Source organism: Rhinolophus sinicus, chromosome 16 (genome assembly GCF_057876585.1).
Source record: "Rhinolophus sinicus isolate RSI-liver-muscle chromosome 16, RSI-T2T, whole genome shotgun sequence".
In the NCBI taxonomy this organism is placed as follows: Eukaryota; Metazoa; Chordata; class Mammalia; order Chiroptera; family Rhinolophidae; genus Rhinolophus; species Rhinolophus sinicus.
The window spans coordinates 160,151,315-160,172,036 of NC_142516.1; the positions used below are offsets into that span (position 1 = coordinate 160,151,315).

The 20,722-nt window shown below is 36.9% G+C and overlaps 1 protein-coding gene across 1 annotated transcript; it reads left to right on the forward strand.

Annotated features, from left to right (window-relative positions):
• Positions 1-16,270: 16,270 nt before the first annotated feature.
• Positions 16,271-20,150, forward strand: SLITRK1 (SLIT and NTRK like family member 1). Its single transcript, XM_019710322.3, has 2 exons — positions 16,271-16,551; positions 17,004-20,150. The coding sequence occupies exon 2, from the start codon at positions 17,056-17,058 to the stop codon at positions 19,144-19,146; it is 2,091 nt and encodes a 696-aa protein (XP_019565881.1). The 5' UTR covers positions 16,271-16,551; positions 17,004-17,055; the 3' UTR covers positions 19,147-20,150.
• Positions 20,151-20,722: the final 572 nt, after the last annotated feature.

Here is a 20,722-nt window from a genome sequence, read left to right on the forward strand (position 1 = left end):
AAACTCCTGCTAATGTTGACATTTTTATCTCTTCCAACGAATTATAAATGTTCTTTATGGAATCTAGAATTCTTTCTAGTAGGTTTTCAATTCACTTTGCCAGATCTGCCAGAGGAATCACTATCTATGGCGACTTTGGCCTTACACTTAAATAATAAGATTTGTAAGTAAAAATTACTCCTTGATCCATGGGCTGCAGAATGGATGTTCTGTTAGAGGCATTAAAATAACAGTAATCTCATTGTACATCTCCATCAGAGCTCTTGGGTGACCAGGTATACTGTCAATAGCAGTAATATTTTTAAGGTAATTTTTTCTTCTGAGTAGTAGGTCTCACCAGTGACCTTAAAATGTTCAGTAAACCATGTTGTATACATATGTGTTGTCATCCAGGCTTTGTTGTTCCATCTACAGAACACAAGCAAGGTAGATTTAGCATAATTCTTAAGGGCTCTAGGAAGGGCATATGAGCATTGACTTCAACTTAAAGTCACCAGCTGCTTTAGGGTCAGCTTGTCCTTTGAAACTTTGAAGCCAGACATTGAAGTCTTTCACTATGAAAGTGTTAGATGCTACTATAAAGCTATTTTGTCTACATTGAAAATCTGTTCTTTACTGTAGCTATATTAGTTAGATCTTCTGGATAACTTGCTGTAGCTTCTATATCAGCACTTGCTGATTCACCTTGCACTATTATGTTTGGAGAAACCTTCTTTAATTTAACCTCAGGAACCAACCTCTGCTAGCTGCAAACTATTCTTTAGCACCTTCCTCACCTCTCTCAGCCTTCATAGAATTGAAAAGAGTTAGGGCCTTTCTCTGGATTAGGCCTTGGCTTAAGGGAACGTTGTAACTGGTTTGGTCTTCTATCAAGACCACTTAAACTCTCTCCATATCAGCAGTAGGCTGTTTTGCTTTTCTTATCATTTGTGTGTTCACTGGAGTAGCACTTTTAATTTCCTTCAAGAGCTTTTCCTTTGCATTCATGACTTGGCTAACCATATTGCTCAAGAGACCTACCTTTCAGCCTATCTCAGCTTTTGACATGCATTGCTTACCTAGCTTAATCATTTCTAGCTTTGGATTTAGTGAGAAACGTGCAACTCTTCCTTTTACTTGCATATTTAGAGGCCACTAAAGAGTTGTATTCAGCCTAATTTTAATGTTGTTGTATATCACGGAATAGGGAGCCCCCAAAAGAGTGAGAGAGGTGAGGGAACTTTTGGTTGGTGGAGCAGTCAGAACACACACATTTATCAATTAAGTTTGCTGTCTTAGAGGGGTGTGATTCATAGTGCCCCAAAACAATTGCAATTGTAACATCAGAGATCACTGATCACAGATCACCATAATAAATATATTAATAATGAAAAAGTTTGAAATATTGAGAGAATGATCAAAATGTGACACAGACACACAAAGTGTGCAAACGTTGGAAAAATGGCACTGATTGACTTGTCCTTCAATTTGTAAAAAAAAAAAAACACAGTATCTACAAAGCACAATAAAACTACGTATGCCTGTAATATGTATCTATGTGAAAGTATAACTTCACAAGGAACAATTAATGAAAAAAACCTTGTTATTGCCATCCATACCATGGCATCACTATATTACAATTGTGCTTACTCATACACTTACACACACACACACACACACACACACACACACACATACACTTACATATATGCATACATATGTACATACACACATAAATGCAGACACTTTACAATTTATAACAGGAGAGAGGACATGCTTATAATATAAACTAGACTACTATGAAACAGGTATAGGAATATGCCATGTGAATTCTAGTAGGTTTACACTTACATTTATTAGACAGTAAGCATTAAAAGAAAGAACTGTCATTCTACAAGCCCTTCTATGGGTCTCACAATTGGCTTGTACTTTCCTCTAACATAACATCTCCACCAGCTTTGTTTAAGTATAATCAACATATAAGTTGTCTACACATAATTAATGTAGACAACTTAATGAATTTGAACATAGGTATATACTCATGTTACCATTATCACAATTGGACAAACAGAGTAATAAAGATATACATCACCTCAAAAAAATTCTTATAATTTTGGTTGTTTTCTGAAGGGGGGTAAGAACACAACATGAAACATATCCTCTTAACACCTCTTTAAGTGCACAATACCTTATTGTGAACTATAGGCACTATATTTTCATCATCATCTCAACAATCGACAACTCTTTATGATTAGAGACGCTGATTTGGAGAATCTGATAAAGATTCTAGGTGTGCATCTGGGTGTTGCTGAGCAACTTCACATAGCTATTCATTTAAAAATATTTCATAAACAATGAAAAGCAAGAAAATTAACATTCACTAAGATAACTAAAACATAGTAAATTACAGATCACAAAGCCCTTTTCTGTCCTTCAGTCCATCACCTCCCTTAAACCTCAGAGCATAGACATGAAATGGGCAGGGCGGATATTTTTGCACAACTGATGATTAAACTAAATTGCGCATTTTTTAAAAAAAATTGAACTGTGAAATGCAGTGATTAAATTAATATTTGAGCATTAATTAGTATCCTTTGGGATCTAAATGGTCTTCCACCTCTTTAAATTGTTTTTGGCATATTTTCTATAACTTTTTGTATATTTAACATTTTAATTTTGATACTCGGTTAATATTAAAAACCGCTTTTTCTCTCTTCTGCTGATACTCTCGTTTCCTAACACATGCAAACATTTTAAATCTATAAGAATAAAAGAAATAATGGTGGTCAGTACTTAGCTCATAGAAACTTACCTTTCTCGTTTTCTTCTTTTGCCCCTTCATTTATTAATACATACATGTATTTCAACATATACAGTAAGAAGTAACAATTGTTGCTATCAAAACATTTCATATAAGTAATAAGATGAATATTACCTCTAATAGGTAATCAATTAAAAAAAGGACTCTCCCTTTTAAGGCATGGGCAGATGTGTTTTTCATCTACCAGTAACTCTTAAAATAATTCAAATTTACCATCATCTGTTCTACAAAGTTATGAGCGTTTTTAAGCCTTCTTAACCTTGGAAGAATTTTATGAATCATATGGAGTCCATTTATCTTCCCAGACAGTTAAGGATTTAAACATGGATTTGGCCATACAATCACGGAGTTTGTACGTAGAGTAGTCAGTTTTGGCACCCTATCAAATACTTTTACAATGGTGCTATTTCACCAAAAGATATTATAGGACTATCATTAAAAATTCATTCTGTAGTTGCTCTAAGGAGTTATGTCATCCATAATATTGAAATTTCTCAATGTCTTCTGTGTAAAAACTTACATTGGAAATGTCCACTTAAATTCAATACTTACGAAAAAATTTAGTTTTAAGGAAACCATTTTTTCCTCCCCATATTATGAAGTAATTCCCAATATAGTATTTACTTTCAGAAGTTGACCACCACTAAAGGATATTTAAAAATACCCTGTGCCCAGTGCACCTGTGTATAAATGGACATCAGAAATTTTATTGATTTATTTAGTTAGTTAGTTAATTTCTGTTAAAAGAACAGGGCCTGAGCTGTGGTGATCCATAACATATAAGCACATTTTTTTTTTCATTGTTGTTCTTATTGGCAGAGTATGGAAAGAGAAAATATCATAGGAATTCTAAGAGTTTGGCATCTCATGAGGAAATTTGCATAAATGAATATACTTTACCTATAAGCATGCCTTTATAAGCCAGTAAAAGTGTTATTAGCCATTTTGTTTTAGATATCATAATACTCAGGAATAAATATGTAAGCAAATTAAAATGGCTCTGAAGAACTTATACTCTGCATTTTGGGTTCTGATGGCCTTTTCCAATTTGATCTTTTCTAAAATATAGTTAGATCTATATTTTGTTATTTTATTGTATATACTCCCTACAAACTACCACAAATCCTTTGTAGAACCAGACTCCTATTAATTAATTGCTTAATTCTGTGCAGCTGCACTGTGCCAGGCCCCCTGCCAGATGCTGGAAATACAAAGATAAACATGACACAGTCACTTTTTTAAAAGAGTTGAAAATCCAGCCAAAGTAGCTCCCATTTTCATGGCACTTTGGAATATAGCAAGCTCTTCCACATTATCATACTTGCTATGCACACATGGGACATTTAAAAAGTGTATTAGAAGTATGTTTACTTTTCCTGGGCATTGAACTGCAACAATTATTTTGTTCAATAATAGATCCACTGGGAAGATGTAGCTAATCTGTGAAAATTCAAATCTGAATACATATGTTATCCTGAGAGAATAACTAAAACTTTGGTGACGCTGGCTTTTATTCTGTACTATGTCATTAGATTTTGATTTTCATGAAACAAAATGCTTCTATCATGATCAAAATCTAAGATCAGATATTTATATAGATAATTTCAATTGTATATTACTTCCACACCACTTTGGAAAACTCAGTGGCATGACCTCAAAAGGAATACAATGCCAAGAATCTAGAGCCAAAGATCAGAGAGAAACTTGATACATATTAAGAAAAACCTCTAATTTATTTATAATTTTTGAGTCTTTAATATTTTAAACAAGTAAAGCAAAATTACTTAGTAACCATTTACTAAATAATGGTTAGTAACCATTTACTATATAGATATGCATTTTTTATTATGCAAAATGGAAGCTATGACTATTTACATATCCTACTGTTATCCATGGTTTTGTGTTTTATTTGGTCTAATTTGAAAATGGATTTTAAAACAAGGCTATTCACTCTTTCACTGTTTTGTGCCACTCTTCTTCACTCAGTGTTGAGTGAGGGTGTTTAGCTCTAGAGCACTGGGAATGGCAAAATGTATGACACATGACAATGGACAATTGTGATTGACAGCAGAGTGAATGCAGTGCAGCAAATGATTTGCCAGAAGGATGTGTGCTGATACTAGTTATAATAATCCTAAAACAGAAAAATAAATGATGTCACTTCCTAACATAGATTGGAAGAGTCATTTCAAAATGGCTTTTGACTGACATGTTCGCAGATGTTTAAATACTGTGAGCCAAATTATAATTTATGGAAAAGAGGCAATGAGATTTTGCCTCTGTTGATTTCCCTTAGGAACATCCCAATGAGATATGACATTTGATTTTGATTTTTCAAGACCACCTCAGAGTCAGTGTTGTGTGCTATCTTCTAATGCTATTGACATATTTATGTGCTAGTAGTAAATATTTCAGCAAGTTTTCCTTCAGCAATGCCATGAATTGTAAATATGTTACTATACTAGTGGTAAAATCTGTGGGAATAGACCATACATTTTCAGTGGGGGTGATATCACCCACAAAGGAGATAATTGTCTTTGATTGGTAGAATATTAGATAATATAATGATCTGTGGACCTCCAAAGGGCCACAGTACACATGTTATATACAGTATATCTCTGATATAAAAATGTTATGGATGGAATATTATAAAATAAATCTAAACTGTCTCCTGGGGTAGGACACAATAATGGAGAAAATAAAAAGTTTGAGAAACAATGGTATAAACCCAGTCATTCAGGGTTTGAAACTAAAAACTTGGTTTCCTTAGAATTAACTGATTAAGCAAAAAGAAAAAGTTGGTTGAACTGGTAAAATTCAAATAAAATAGTAATAATACTGTAGTAAATAATCATCTTCTAGAGCGTTCCCTAATGGTCTTTTTAATATAAGAAAACTGAAAACAATTATAATTATGAACATTTCAAATATGTTACTACTACAACGTACGTTTCAATTACTTTAGAAGTAGATAAAGGATTAAAAGTATGAGCCAAATTACAGGTTTTTAATGTGCTGTGCTTTAATTAATGTATTTATTTCCAATTTCAGAAGGGGTGAGAATTATTAGTAAGATGTTTTCAAATTTAAATTAGCAAAAAGCTGTGGGAGAGTATACTAAAATGGTATATCTCCTCAAACATAATACTCCTAAAGTTGAGAGGCATTGAAGTACTAGGGAAATTTTATTGTATATTTGTTTTAATTATTGTTTCTAGAATTTTTAAATCAAAGTGACAACATTTGCAATTTATGGTAGTCATATTCCTCGATGACAATTATTTTTATGCAGTTTGTACGCTTACAAATAATTCAAAGTAGTGAAATCCATAAACATTACACATAAGCTAACTGGTTAAAATAAATTCACCAGATTCAAGCACTCCGAGGTCAGTTACTATGATATGCAAAAATCCATGACCGGGTACAGACACATTTTAGAAAGTAAAAGTTACTATAAAATAAACTTTTGCTAAATTTTAATTAAAAACTATTATATAATAAAAGTTAATTTACAAATATAGCAAGTTACTATGTACATTTTAGAATGCAAATCTAGTATCCTTATAAAACAATTATTTTTAACACAGCTATTAAACTAGTGTATTTCCTTTATAAAATTTTATTGAGAAACTTTCATTATATTTGAAATATTTCATGTAGATATAGTTTATAGGCCAGTCAATGGATTTTATTTAGGGTGACAATTTAAAGTTGGGCCATATTGGGAAGAGGAAGAATAAGTGAAAAGGTAAGGCAGGCAGATAATATTATGAAGAGAGATAAATAATAGAAATGGTCCATTTTTATGTATACAGAATCTTACATTCTCAAAAATAAGGTATTCCAATTTTATTGAAAACAAATGAAAATTTAGTCACTTTTCCGCACATCATAGTAATGGGAAACAACCAGATTGAAACCACATTTCAGAAAACACATATTTACACGTACACATGCATTTAGATATGTGTGTGTATCTATTTATGTTTGTTTACTATCTTATGTAAATCAGCTACTAGATATGAGATCACATGCTAGGCTTCATGTAGCAATTAAAAGAAGAAAGGCTTTGGACACAGCAAAATATTCCATGAATATAATACCTCACTGTGATTTAGAGAAGAACTTCAGCTTGAAATATTTGGGAACTGAATATAAGTGTTGTATTTTTAACATAAGCACATGTGCCATACTATGTTTTCAAAGAAATAATTGACTATAATGGAGGTGCTTATCCAAGAAGAAACAGGAATGTACCTAGTTAGCCTAGCTACAGGGATATAAGTAAAATCAGAAATGATAATAAAATTATGTCAAGGGAAATATGCAAGCCATGCCTCTAACCTGCCAATACCAGCTTACCTGTGGGGAGGCTCCTAGAGATAGAGCAATTAAATATGCGGCTGGACAGCATCAAAGTTAAAACTTAACCGATCTACTTGCCATAAAGCCTCATTTTTAATGTCATTCTTAAAGCGACATTTTCAATATGATTGCAAAATTTGAATTTGTGTTCTGCTGTGTATTCACTATACTATTCTGAAATCCTGGGCCATCACTGTCTCAGAAGTAACCCAAGATTACCTATACTTTTTTGGTATAATTATCTTTGGTAAGCTAGTATCAGAAAAAATAATTTGTAAAGTTTTGGGAAATGGTAGGAATATTTATTTGAGACGGGGGTCCTATAGGTCCATTAGTTACCACTCCTTTCCTGCAGTGTCCCATGCAAAGTCAAGTCTTGAACAATATAATTGTGAAGTCAACTTCTAAGATAAACCCTAGACTGGGGGAGGTATTCATTTGTTAATTGTCCTGAGCATTATAATTTCCAAATCAAAAAGTCAATTTAAGGTAACATTCACTTAAGAAGTTTTTGGTATAAAGGTCTGTTTGGGTTCTCTTACATTTTGATGAGGAGGATAGGAAAATAAATTCTCAGACTACAATGGCAGACTAGCAATCAGGGATATACGTTGTTGAACAAACAGACATTGGTGATTGTGCTGTTTACATCACGCTTTCATAGGCCCTTACCACAAAAACTTTCTGTAAAAATCGCTGCTTAACCAAATATACACAAACTTTTTTTGTTTGTTTGTTAATCTTCTATTCCTTCCTTGGTTTCTAGGATATTTCCTTAAAAATACTAATTAATTAATTAGTTAGCTAATATTCAACTTCTTAAAGTCTATATACACTTATTTCAACAATGGCATTAAACACCAAGCTTAAATATACTGTGTCCTTTGATTCTTATCATACACATGAACGCTGCCCAAGTGATACCTAAAGTTGGGCAGATGATCTGTTCATCATATAGCTACAAGCATGAATGACTCATGTCAAAATATGTTAAAAGAAAAGGCATAATCAGAACCTGTACATTTATTTTTTCTTATTTTTTTATTCCACGTTTAAACCTACCTAGAATATTCTCACTAGTACACGATTTATGTCAGCTTAATTTACATATTCCCAAGGGGAGAAATGGCTTTTTTGTTCAGTTGACTTATTATGTAAATCGAGACACTAGTGAAAGTGAAATTGTGCAACATTCATTTTTACTACTGAAAGACCGTAAAGTAGCATAAACAAGAGTTTTCCTGGGAAAGCAGTCACCTTACTCATATTTCTGACTTATTGAAGCTGAAAGACATTTAGAGAAAGGAAGCTGGTAGGTCCCAAAGTCTCTGGAAAGACCAGGCACCCAGGCTGGGTATGTGCACAGAAATAAACATGGACCCACAATCAGAATCGGTTCAGGTTGTGTCACAGCCATCCTCTGCTGAGGATAGTGCTGCCAGTGCTCTGACCAGTGAGTGGTACATCAGCTCTTGCAAGAGCTCCACTCTCAACCCTGAAGCAGCAGTACAGGGCCACAGCTGTGCCCCATGCTCCTTATGGCTGCCATTGCTACCATTGTCTGGGATAATTCTTCCATTCCTCTTCCCACGGGTCATTAGGTCTAATTGAAAATCCAGACATGTGAGTCTAATTGGCCAGGCCAGGTCATATGATCTTCCCTAGTTTCGAAAAATCAGTGTCCATCATTTTTATCTTTTACAATAGTGTATGTGGTTTGTCTTCAAACAAGACTTAAAAGGTAGGAAATTGACCAGTATTAGGAACGGAGTAAGAGACCCCAAAAGCACAGTGTACAGCAAAATATAATTTCCTAAGTTTGATACCAAAGCCCCTGATATTTTCATTGCTTTAGGCAACTGCTCATGTGAGATAATGCTTTTCTACAGCCTAATAATTATCGTAAACATGAGACTGCCAATTCCATAAATGTAAGAACTGCCAATTTCAACTGATTAGAAAATAACATGTTTTCTACTTTAATAAATAATATTTAAGCATGTTTTTCCTTGGGCAATTCAAAATGCCTTATAGGATTTCCATTTTTCATGATATAGAAATCAAAATTAGTTACTAGTACATAGTGCTTATGCAGAAATCTAAAAGAGATGGTGTTGACCTTTATTATCAGCTGGTTATACACTAGCCATCAGCATGATGTGATTTAATGGCCTTCACAAAATAGCATCCACTTCTGCTAACTGCATGTCTCTACCTGGCCTGCAAATAGTGCATGTACTTCTACCTTTAGAGAGTTACTCCTCTGGATCAATAAATTGCATATTTAAGAGTTAAGAGTAAAAATGCAAATGGTGTCATTGTTCATCTTACATTTTTGCATTCTGCTGTCTTCCACACTGTGTATTTGTGTATGGCTTGCATGCACATGTGTGTGGTAAAGATGAATAAATAAATGATTTTAATAATGTCCTGTCTTGAAAACTGATGAAACAATTTGAGTACAATACATTTTTAAATGGTGCAGCATCTTGACATCATGTGAGCACTCTCAAAGAGAGAAAATCAACTTTTGGACTGAAATAAATCCCAAGGAAGACATAATAATATATATGATACAGATAATAACATAACTGGTGGAATAGAGGGAGAAATAAAGAAATAGGTTTTCACAAAAGAAAAAGGAGGAAGAAAGACAATTCAGCCTCTTTAAAAATTTCCCACAGCCCTGAAATAACTAACGGATTAACAATGCATACTTTTGTTTTAATACATTTTTAAAGGTCAATCAATAACCTGAAGAGTTAACCTCACTTGATCTTTACACTTTCACGACATTTTAATCTTTTATATTCACAACTGTTAATTTTACAATTGACTTCCTCCTGCAAAAGCAGCAATGTGCCCCCATCATTAGACTCATCGCACATTCATTGATTGTCGACCAGGTGCTGGGTAGTATACTAACTCTTATGGGATACACAAAATGTAGGTTAGAAACTCATTTTGTAGAGAAAAAAGAGAAATTCATAAATATATGCATGATAATACAAGAGAAACACATCAAATGCACATAATGCATAGAAAACATGAAACTTAAAAGTCTACCTAAATAATTCATAGATTGTATCACTTTCCCAAGTCCCCAGTTTATGAATTAATCCTGTATCTGAACTTTCTATCTATTGTATTCTGTTCCACTCAATTTATCACTAACTGCCATACTGCATTATTTTACTGTTTGGGTGTATATATCACATGATATTATATATCCAATATTCTGCTAGGTCACATATATAAAAAATGAAATGATTTGATCACTGCCCTTTGCAATATTACACTCTAGTGAGGAATCAATGCTTTAAACAAATAATTAAAAAAAAACAAAAAAACATTTAGTAGTTATTCTACAGAATACATTAAAATGAAAAGGAGGAATAGGTGGCTTGGTCTGGAAAGGATTCAAACAAATAATTGTAAGCTAAAATAATATCTTAAGAGTTAAATAGGAATGAAGAATGCAAACAATGTATTCAATAAATAATTAGAAATTGAAATGAATTTTGCTCAAATGAGTCAGTGATAAGCATTGTCTTCACTTTAAAATACTGAACTGAGTGGAAAATATTTTAAATGATAATAAATAGTGTTGGCAGCATTTTAGGAAAATGGCAAATCTCACTGCTGGTGGAATATAAATTGGCAAAAATATTGAGTAGGCAATTTGTTGATTTCTATCAAAATCTTAGTATTTTTTCTACACTTTGACCTGGCAATTCTACTTCTAGGAATCTGTACTAAGAAGATAAATAATTATGTTCACAGTGCTTTATGTATAAGGTTGTTCTGTGCAAAAAATATGTTACAAATGTATGTGTGTGTTTGCACTAGTAATTTCTGGGTACTGAAATTCCATGGATTTTAATATTTTCATTGTTGTTTTTAGTATTCTTCACCACCTATACAAGTAATATGTATTTGTTTACCTTAAAAATATAATACATACTTTGTGGGAAACAGAATCAGAGATCTCTTCTTGTAAGTGATTATCTGCAAGGTATTATAGGATATATTTAAAAAGTAGAATAGGTTCTTAATATTGTTATACTAAGCACCAATTAATGTAATAAACAATTCTACAAATATATGTCCTCATTTCAATGTAGTAAATTATACTATAATATAGTATAGACTAGCATAGTATATACCTTAGAGTAGCCTCCTTTACAGGCAAAATTTTGGTTCCTGATTTACATTAAATTAAAAAACAAATAAGGATTTTCTTACATAAAAATGTATATTTTTGATCAATATTCTCCCCAGTAATTCCAAAATAGTTATTTACATGAGCTTTTTTAGACAAAAGACACTTTATGAGAAAACCAGTTACACTCCAAGATGACCAAACTTTTATGACCCACAGCAATATAAATTCAAAGTGATATGAACATGAGAAAATGATACTTCAAGACACAAAGTAAAAATGTAAAAGCACTTTGATGTATTTTCCTGGGTGTGCTGTTTATTTGATGGTAAGTAAAAATATCTACATTTTGAAAAGCAATTTAGTACAAAAAATATTTTATTGTTTTTTATTCAGAAGTCACATAATATGATAATTATATTGGCACCCCATTTCTAGAACATTATTTACAATCTACAAAAAGAAAATATGAAGAAGTAGAGAAATTTAACATTCCAAGCCCATTAGTTTATAGGTGTAACTGATTTATGTACCCATCTCTTAGTTTGCAATTGTTGTCACAGAAGGAAGAATTCCAGCAACCTCTTTATCCTGCAAAACCTAGGAATGGATAGTAATAGATGAAATTCAGAACTAGTGAACTGTATTCTTCAGTGGTTTTTACATGTATTATTGGCTTTAAGCCCTAGTGATTATTCAATTACACTAACAAAAACATCCTAAATCCAAATGTGAAAGTGCAAACAGGCAAGAGACAGTCGGCCCTCTCTGAAATTATTTTTTGAAGATTTTTAGATTTGAAGAAAAAAGAGCTTGGAGGGACCAAAAAAATCCACAAACTCCAATGACTTAATTTACTAGTAAGGAGACTGACATAGGGGGAGCTTAACTAAGGTAGTGGCATTGCATATTTAGAAGAATTAAGGATTTAGGAATGAAAGTAAATATTTAGCTCATGAGTTTGTAACTTTGTTACCTACAGCAAAGTCAACTGATATTATTTTATCTTGGTAAATTACTCAACATTCTTCAGTTTCAATTGCCACATCTATAAAATAGGATAATAATATAAAATGTAGTATACATTAATCAGTTATTAGTAGTGGAATAAAAAATATTGTGGATAAGGAAAGACTAAAGATGGACTTCCGATATATAACTTTATGTTTCTTAAATAAAAAGTATTACTTGTATTACTAAAAATTAAAACAACACTTTTAAAAATCATTGTAACGATTAGGCCGGATGGCTCAGTTGGTTGGAGCATGAGCTCTCAACAACAGGTTGACAGTTCAATTCTGGCATGAGATGGGCTGCGCCCTCTGAAAGTAAAAACTGAAAACAGTGACTGGAAAGGATTCAAACAAATAATTGTAAGCTAAAATAGGAGCTGAGCTGCACCCCCCACAACTAGATTGAAGGACAACAACTTGGAGCTGATGGGACCTGGAGAAACACACTGTTCCCCAATAAAAAGAAAGGAAGGAAGGAAGAAAGAAAATGTCTGCATTAAAAAAAGGTCATTGGAAGGATTAAATAAACTACAAAGTGACAATGTATTAAAATAATTATTGTTCAATAGTCTACTCTTTCATCTTAAATATGTAGTGCACATATAGAAACATCTGGAAATTTGATGCCATTTGGGAAAACAGAGATAATTAACTGATAACTCCCTTTTAAATTTTAATTATTTTGTGATGTGAACATATAACTTTTGTCACTTGAGAGATGAACCTATTTGAGGAAGAATAAGAAAATACTAACGTTTAATGATACAATTGAAATCCTTCTGGCCATAGCCCAGAAATGAAACTACAGCCCTGAGCAAATACTATCAATTCTCATCATCATCTGGAGTGTCCTTTATCTCAACCTCCTGAGATCATCTATTAAGAGAGGCAAAAAGTTGAAATAGTTCATTTGAGCTCAAATAAATATAGTATAATAGAACCATTTTAAGAAGAACTCATGCCTAACACATATTCCCCTAAGGCATTAGAAATATTAAGATCACATACACATTCCCATGTTTTAAAATTTCCCTTCAAGAAATTTTCTGTTATGCATATTCAACAGTTAGCCTTTGCAGGGGTGGTTGTGCTTTTCTAGACTGCTTTATTTCTCTGAAATATATTTATTATGAAAATAACTATTAAGAATTTTGTTAGCTCATTAATGAGGATACAGTTTCAATAGAAGTATACGTGCGTCTTTCTATTTTTTGTTTGCAATTTTGTAGTAGCTATCTTCATGTAAGTGGTATAACCTTAATATTTTCTACTGAGGTTTTGTTCCTTAGTGGGCACTACCACACTTCTTTTCTTACAGTGCCATTTAAAGAGGGTAGAATAGGGGGATATTTTTGTGAAATATCTAAATAGGAAAATCCTGACTATAAATTTTCTACTGTGATTGGTGCTTTGAGAGGAAAGAAACTATCAGGGGAGATAGAGATGCAGAGCTTAATGGGTATGTGTGTGGGGAGGGTGGAATCTGAATATCAATTGTTTGTTACATCAATTCTGTTCACTTAAAATCAATGTAAATAGGTCCTCCGGGTCTCTTCACATAAAGTATTTATTCAGCAAGTTGAAAAAAATAAGTAACCAATTAAGTTTAAAAGTGTGATTGTAGATGATTACCATCAATGTTTTTCTTCCTAAACAGTCTGATTTTTTTTTTTTTTCTTTTTTTTTTTTCTGTTCTTCAAAGTCTTACCTCCTATCAATCACAGACACTGCTGGAGACACCTTCCTTTCTCACATTAGTTCCTGGGGCCAATAAGTTTCAGACCTAAGTTCAATTACAAGAAACAGAAATACCTTTCCATTTAGTTTAACTCCTCCATATCTGCAGTTTTCAACTACATAGCATTCGAGTGTGTGTGCGTGTGTGTGTGTGTGTGTGTGTGTGTGTGTGTGTGTAAAATGGTTTAAATTGAGTAAGCTCTTTTCCCAGTGTTTACACCAGGTCATGGGTTAAATTAAATAAAAATAGGATTGTTTTAGAAGTGTATTAGGTTTCCTGAAAAAGGCCTCCCAATCCTCTCTCTCTCTCTCTCTCTCTCTCTCTCTCTCTCTCTCTCTCTCTCTCTCCCCCTCTCTCTGTCTCTCTGTCTCTCTCTATGGAGAGCGCCAGCACACACACACACCAGAACGACCTGAGCCTTCTTCCATGACCTTCCACTGAATTTCACCAGATGACCACAAACATTTAATTATATGAAAATATTACATATATGTATGAAAATTGTCTCCCTCCCCAAGAATTAGCTTCTGGACCAAGAAAAAAATATATCTCTACACTTTCCTGAATTTCCCTAACTCCAGGCCTTCCCCCAAATCTTTTACTTCCAGCCTTTTCAAAATGCACATATCCTTGGATATTTGATCTTTTAAGCAGATTATTAGCAAGCTTGTAACAGCTCTCCAAATTGTGTAAAACGTAATTAAAAGGGAAACTGATGTAAACATATGATCTCTGCTCCCACTGAAGAAAGAAGCAAATGACAATTAAAAAAAAAAAAGTCCTATAAATTTCAAACCCTAAAATGATGAGCAGTTTTTAGAACGTATTGATGGAAAAGGTGTTGATACTGATGGCAAAAGTCAGCAAAACAGTCTTCCCGAGAGGCAGCATTTTCATATTTTCTCTTCTCCCAGATGTTTGTAGAACTTCATTTCTTTAAGCTCCTCCTAAGTTGGAGGAACCCAGCAATTCCTTCCCTGGGAAAAGCCTGAGCACTCTTCTCGCTCAGCAGCAGGACCCAGCTGAGCATAAGCACGGAGAGCAGCTGTTCGCTACCTGCCCACGTTGTTTGCCCCAAGCCTTAGAGACCGAGATTGCTAGCTACCCCTCTCTAAAAGCAACTGGTTATTTACTTATATGCATTTTAAATGCGACCGAAGGGAAGTGGGAACTACTGTGTGTGCTCGTGCGTGCGTGTGTGTGTGTGTGTGTGTGTGTGTGTGTGTGTGTATTGTGTGCGCACCTATCTGCCTGTGGATTTTTAAGAGCACTCTGAAACAAATTGGGATTTCCCCCTGCCCTTCTATTCTGACTCTCAATTAAAGCTTTCAGGTCTGGACTCAAAGACGTAAGCGTGCATTGTGTTTTCATCCTGCAGACTTTAAATAACATGCAAGAAATATCATCAGAGAATTCTAACTCTCAGAGACTAAATTGACTAAAATTCTATACCAAGTTTTAAAAAGAAAAGTATGTGCATAAATTATATACCTTGCAACAAAAAAGCCATACCCAATTATGCTATTATATGAAATATATATGACATGAATATATGTTTCAAACACCCACTTTGAACATGCCAAAAAAAAAAAAGCGGTTTCAAATACATCAAATAGCATAAAACACACTGTACTGCAGAGACGGAAGAAATGCATTTAAAGCACCGATGAAAATGGCGTGCAGTATAATTACCTCAAATTGCTTTTCGCTTGACACCCTGACACTAATTTTATTCAAGCCATTGGAAAATAAATGTTTTAAAAGCACTCCTTTTCAGACGCTGGAGCGAGTGGGGGTTGTGAGGTCATTAAGGGAAGGAAAGGGTAAAGTTTCCTGCAAGCAAGAAGAATTAAATAATCCATTTAAAATAAAAGCATCTATGTGGATCGACAGCCTTTAATGCCCATATTTTTAACTCTTGCCCTGTACATGAATTGATTTTTTTTTCCCCCTTCAGCATTCCCTCACCAGATGGATTTTTGCTACTGCAGATCAGCAGAGGGTGTCAGATCTTTCAGAGTGCACCAGGCTGGAACGAGCAGAGCTTCTTAGCAACTCTCTTCTTCCCCCTCCTCCCCATTCTCGCGCTCTCTCCCTCCCTCAGACAACTCGCGTCCCCCCGCCCCCCGCTCTCCGCCCCCTCCACGTAATTCCGAAAGAGCAGAAGAAAGAGAAGGAGAACAAGAAAAGAGCTAGTAACCGAGATCCAGAGCTCAGGAAAAGAGACTGAAGAGGACCGAAGGGGAGGAAAGGAAAAATATGGACAGGCACAAAACGCAGCGATTGCGGAAATTTTCCAGCGCCATTGGCTCGGCAGCGTGAGTCCTTCTTCGGGTGTGATTTCAGCACCGGGGGGACTGGACAGCACCTCGGGGGTACTTCTAGGCAACCCTCAGCCACAGCAAGAACTCCATCAGCAGCCTCAACAACAGAAGCCGATGAAAACCCTGCTTTGTATCAGAGAGGCAAGGTCAGTCCGACGCACAGCCATGCACAGGCAGTGCGCCTGTACTACGCTGCAAACCCTCTGCTTGTTTCTCTAACATGCACTTGCTTCTAATCACTAGCATTGTTCCTTTCCTGATTAGTGAGGACCACTAGACGAGATTTTGTAAGGGTGCAATTTAAATTTATACGTATATATTTAACTTTTTTTTATAAGGGTTGAGGGGGAGTGGGGTTATTTTTTTTTTACTTTTTTTTCTTTTCTTTTTTTTTTTTTTTTTTTTTGCTTGCCCTGCACTTACGTGCCTGGATAGTTTGTGGATATAATCATTGACTGGTGCCTGGGTTATTGCAGTGCGGGGTGGGGGGTTAGGGAGGAAGGAATCCACCCCCACCCCCCCAAACCCTTTTCTTCTCCTTCCCTGGGTTCTGACACTGGAGCACTAAATGAACTTGAATTGTGTCTGTGGCGAGCAGGATGGTCGCTGTTACTTTGTCATGAGATCGGGATGAATTGCTCGCTTTAAAAATGCTGCTTTGGATTCTGTTGCTGGAGACGTCTCTTTGTTTTGCTGCTGGAAACGTTACAGGGGACGTTTGCAAAGAGAAGATCTGTTCCTGCAATGAGATAGAAGGGGACCTACACGTAGACTGTGAAAAAAAGGGCTTTACGAGTCTGCAGCGTTTCACCGCCCCGACTTCCCAGTTTTACCATCTATTTCTGCATGGCAATTCCCTCACTCGACTTTTCCCTAATGAGTTTGCTAACTTTTATAATGCGGTTAGTTTGCACATGGAAAACAATGGCTTGCATGAAATCGTTCCTGGGGCTTTTCTGGGGCTGCAGCTTGTGAAAAGGCTGCACATCAACAACAACAAGATCAAATCTTTTCGGAAGCAGACTTTTCTGGGGCTGGACGATCTGGAATATCTCCAGGCTGATTTTAATTTATTACGGGATATAGACCCCGGAGCCTTCCAGGACTTGAACAAGCTGGAGGTACTCATTTTAAATGACAATCTTATCAGCACTCTACCTGCCAACGTATTCCAATATGTGCCCATCACCCACCTCGACCTCCGGGGGAACAGACTGAAAACGCTGCCCTATGAGGAGGTCTTGGAGCAAATCCCGGGCATTGCCGAGATCCTGCTAGAGGATAACCCCTGGGACTGCACCTGTGATCTACTCTCCCTGAAAGAATGGCTTGAAAACATTCCCAAAAATGCCCTGATCGGCCGAGTGGTCTGCGAAGCCCCCACCAGACTGCAGGGGAAAGACCTCAATGAAACCACTGAACAAGACCTGTGTCCTTTGAAAAACAGAGTGGATTCTAGTCTCCCGGCGCCCCCTGCCCAAGAAGAAACCTTCGCTCCTGGCCCCCTGCCAACTCCTTTCAAGACAAATGGTCAAGAGGATCATGCTACCCCAGGGTCTGCTCCAAACGGAGGTACAAAGATCCCAGGCAACTGGCAGATAAAAATCAGACCCACGGCAGCGACAGCGACAGGCAGTGCCAGAAACAAACCCCCAACCAACGGCATGCCTTGCCCTGGGGGCTGCAGCTGCGACCACATTCCAGGGTCGGGTTTAAAAATGAACTGCAACAACCGGAACGTGAGCAGCTTGGCTGATTTGAAGCCCAAGCTCTTCAACGTGCAGGAGCTTTTCCTGCGAGATAACAAGATCCATAGCATCCGAAAATCGCACTTTGTGGATTACAAGAATCTCATTCTGTTGGATCTGGGCAACAATAACATCGCCACCGTAGAGAACAACACTTTTAAGAACCTTTTAGACCTCAGGTGGCTGTATATGGATAGCAACTACCTGGACACGCTGTCCCGGGAGAAATTTGCGGGGTTGCAAAACCTCGAGTACCTGAACGTGGAGTACAACGCGATCCAGCTCATCCTTCCCGGCACCTTCAATGCCATGCCTAAACTGAGGATTCTCATTCTCAACAACAACTTGCTGAGGTCCCTACCCGTGGACGTGTTTGCTGGGGTGTCGCTCTCTAAGCTCAGCCTCCACAACAATTACTTCATGTACCTCCCGGTGGCAGGGGTGCTGGACCAATTAACTTCCATCATCCAGATAGACCTGCACGGAAACCCGTGGGAGTGCTCCTGCACCATTGTGCCTTTCAAGCAATGGGCAGAGCGCCTGGGGTCCGAAGTGCTGATGAGCGACCTCAAGTGTGAGACTCCGGTGAACTTCTTTAGGAAGGATTTCATGGTCCTCTCCAATGACGAGATCTGCCCCCAGCTGTACGCGAGAATCTCGCCCACGTTAACTTCACACAGTAAAAACAGCACTGGGTTGGCGGAGACCGGGACGCACTCCAACTCCTACCTAGACACTAGCCGGGTGTCCATCTCCGTGTTGGTCCCAGGACTGCTGCTGGTGTTTGTCACCTCTGCCTTCACTGTGGTGGGCATGCTCGTGTTTATCCTGAGGAATCGAAAGCGGTCTAAAAGAAGGGACGCCAACTCCTCCGCGTCCGAAATTAATTCCCTACAGACAGTCTGTGACTCTTCGTACTGGCACAATGGGCCTTACAACGCAGATGGTGCCCACAGAGTGTATGACTGTGGCTCCCACTCCCTCTCAGACTAAGACCCCCAACCCGGGTAGAGCAGGGCAAGGGGGAAGGCCATGCCCCCAAACCCGACCCCGGCCAGCGTCGTAGGGGTCAAAGAAGCCCTGACCTTAGTCCAGCGCGCCCCAAGTCTTGACGGACATAAATAAACAAATAACTATGAACTCCCTGTACTGAGAGGGTCTGATCCCTTAGTTCCCTTTTGGAAACAAAGAGTAGACTGTAGCTGGGATCGCGCTGCCAAATCGCTCCTTGCTGCGAGCCCCTTTTGACAAAGCCCAGCAGGGGGCCTGCTCTAAGAACTGACAAAGTCATTGCACTCTGAGAAGGGGCTGGTGAGGAAGGCTGCCGTGGTCCTATACTTATATACATATACCCACATCTATATAGATAGATATCTATTTTTTCCCCTGTGGATTAGCCCCGCGAGTAGGGGGGCGTGATGGCTCCCTGTTGGCTACGCAGGGATGGGCAGTTGCACGAAGGCATGAATGTATTGTAAATAAATAACTGACTTCTGAGAAAAACAAAAAGTGCTGCATGGCTCGCATGGAATCCACGCGCTCCAGGGGCGCCGCCCTCCCGGGCGGCTGGAGACGGCGTCACGTTCACAGCACCCACCCTCTTACCTGATAAGTCCCATCGTATCAAACTTTCTATAAACAAAATACAGTATAATCAGAAAGTGCCATTTCGCCATTATTTGTGATTGGTAGGCAGTTCAGAGCGTACGTTTACTGTGAAAAAAGAAATGTAAAGGTTTTATTTAAGACATTTGCATGGCTAGTCATCAGTCCATTTTATGAGTTAAAAATGTATTTTGTTGAGAAACGTTTTATGGGTTGTTTTGGGTTCGTTCTTTTATTTTAATCGTGATGGTTTTTTGTTTTGTTTTTTTTGTTTGTTTTGGAGGGGGAATATTTTTCTATACATATCCAATAATGCCTTCCATCTGAATGTAAAATAAGTCTCCATGATTTCTATTATAGTATCAGTGTAATTATTAAAAAAAAAAAGAAAAGATTTTGAGGCAGTTAAGCATGACCAATTAATGTCACTCTAGTGCTTAGGCTGCGATCCTATGGTAGCAATTCTGTGCTGGTGTAAATCTTACTTATAAAGTAGGAAAAGAACAACGGGGAGGCACGTGAAACTTACTAATTCTATTCGAGGATTTTATAATGGCATATTTTTTCAGTATTAAAGTGAAAATGTTTTCAACTCTGGGTCCTTACGTTTTTCCAGCTTCATATTTGCAACTGGTAAATTGGATTTGCGGTGGAAGGGACGGGGGAGGGGCACAGTTGGGGGTGGATCCCTTCCAGAGCTACTTTAAGGCTCTTTCTCTAATCCTCTTACTTGCTTTTTACCTTTTAAGTAGCTCCCTTCCCCCTCCAACCCCACTCGGACTTTTCCAGCCTTTCCTGGGGATAAAGTAAGGTCTTCCCCCAACAGCTCCCTGCCTTTCCCCCTCTCCCCGCTCCTTCTGCGGCAGTGAATCCCTTTATTAATACTGGAAATCCCTCCTGCTGCTTCTGCTGCTGCTGCTGCTGCAAACACTGCAGATATATTAAGGATGTTAGTAGAGATTTG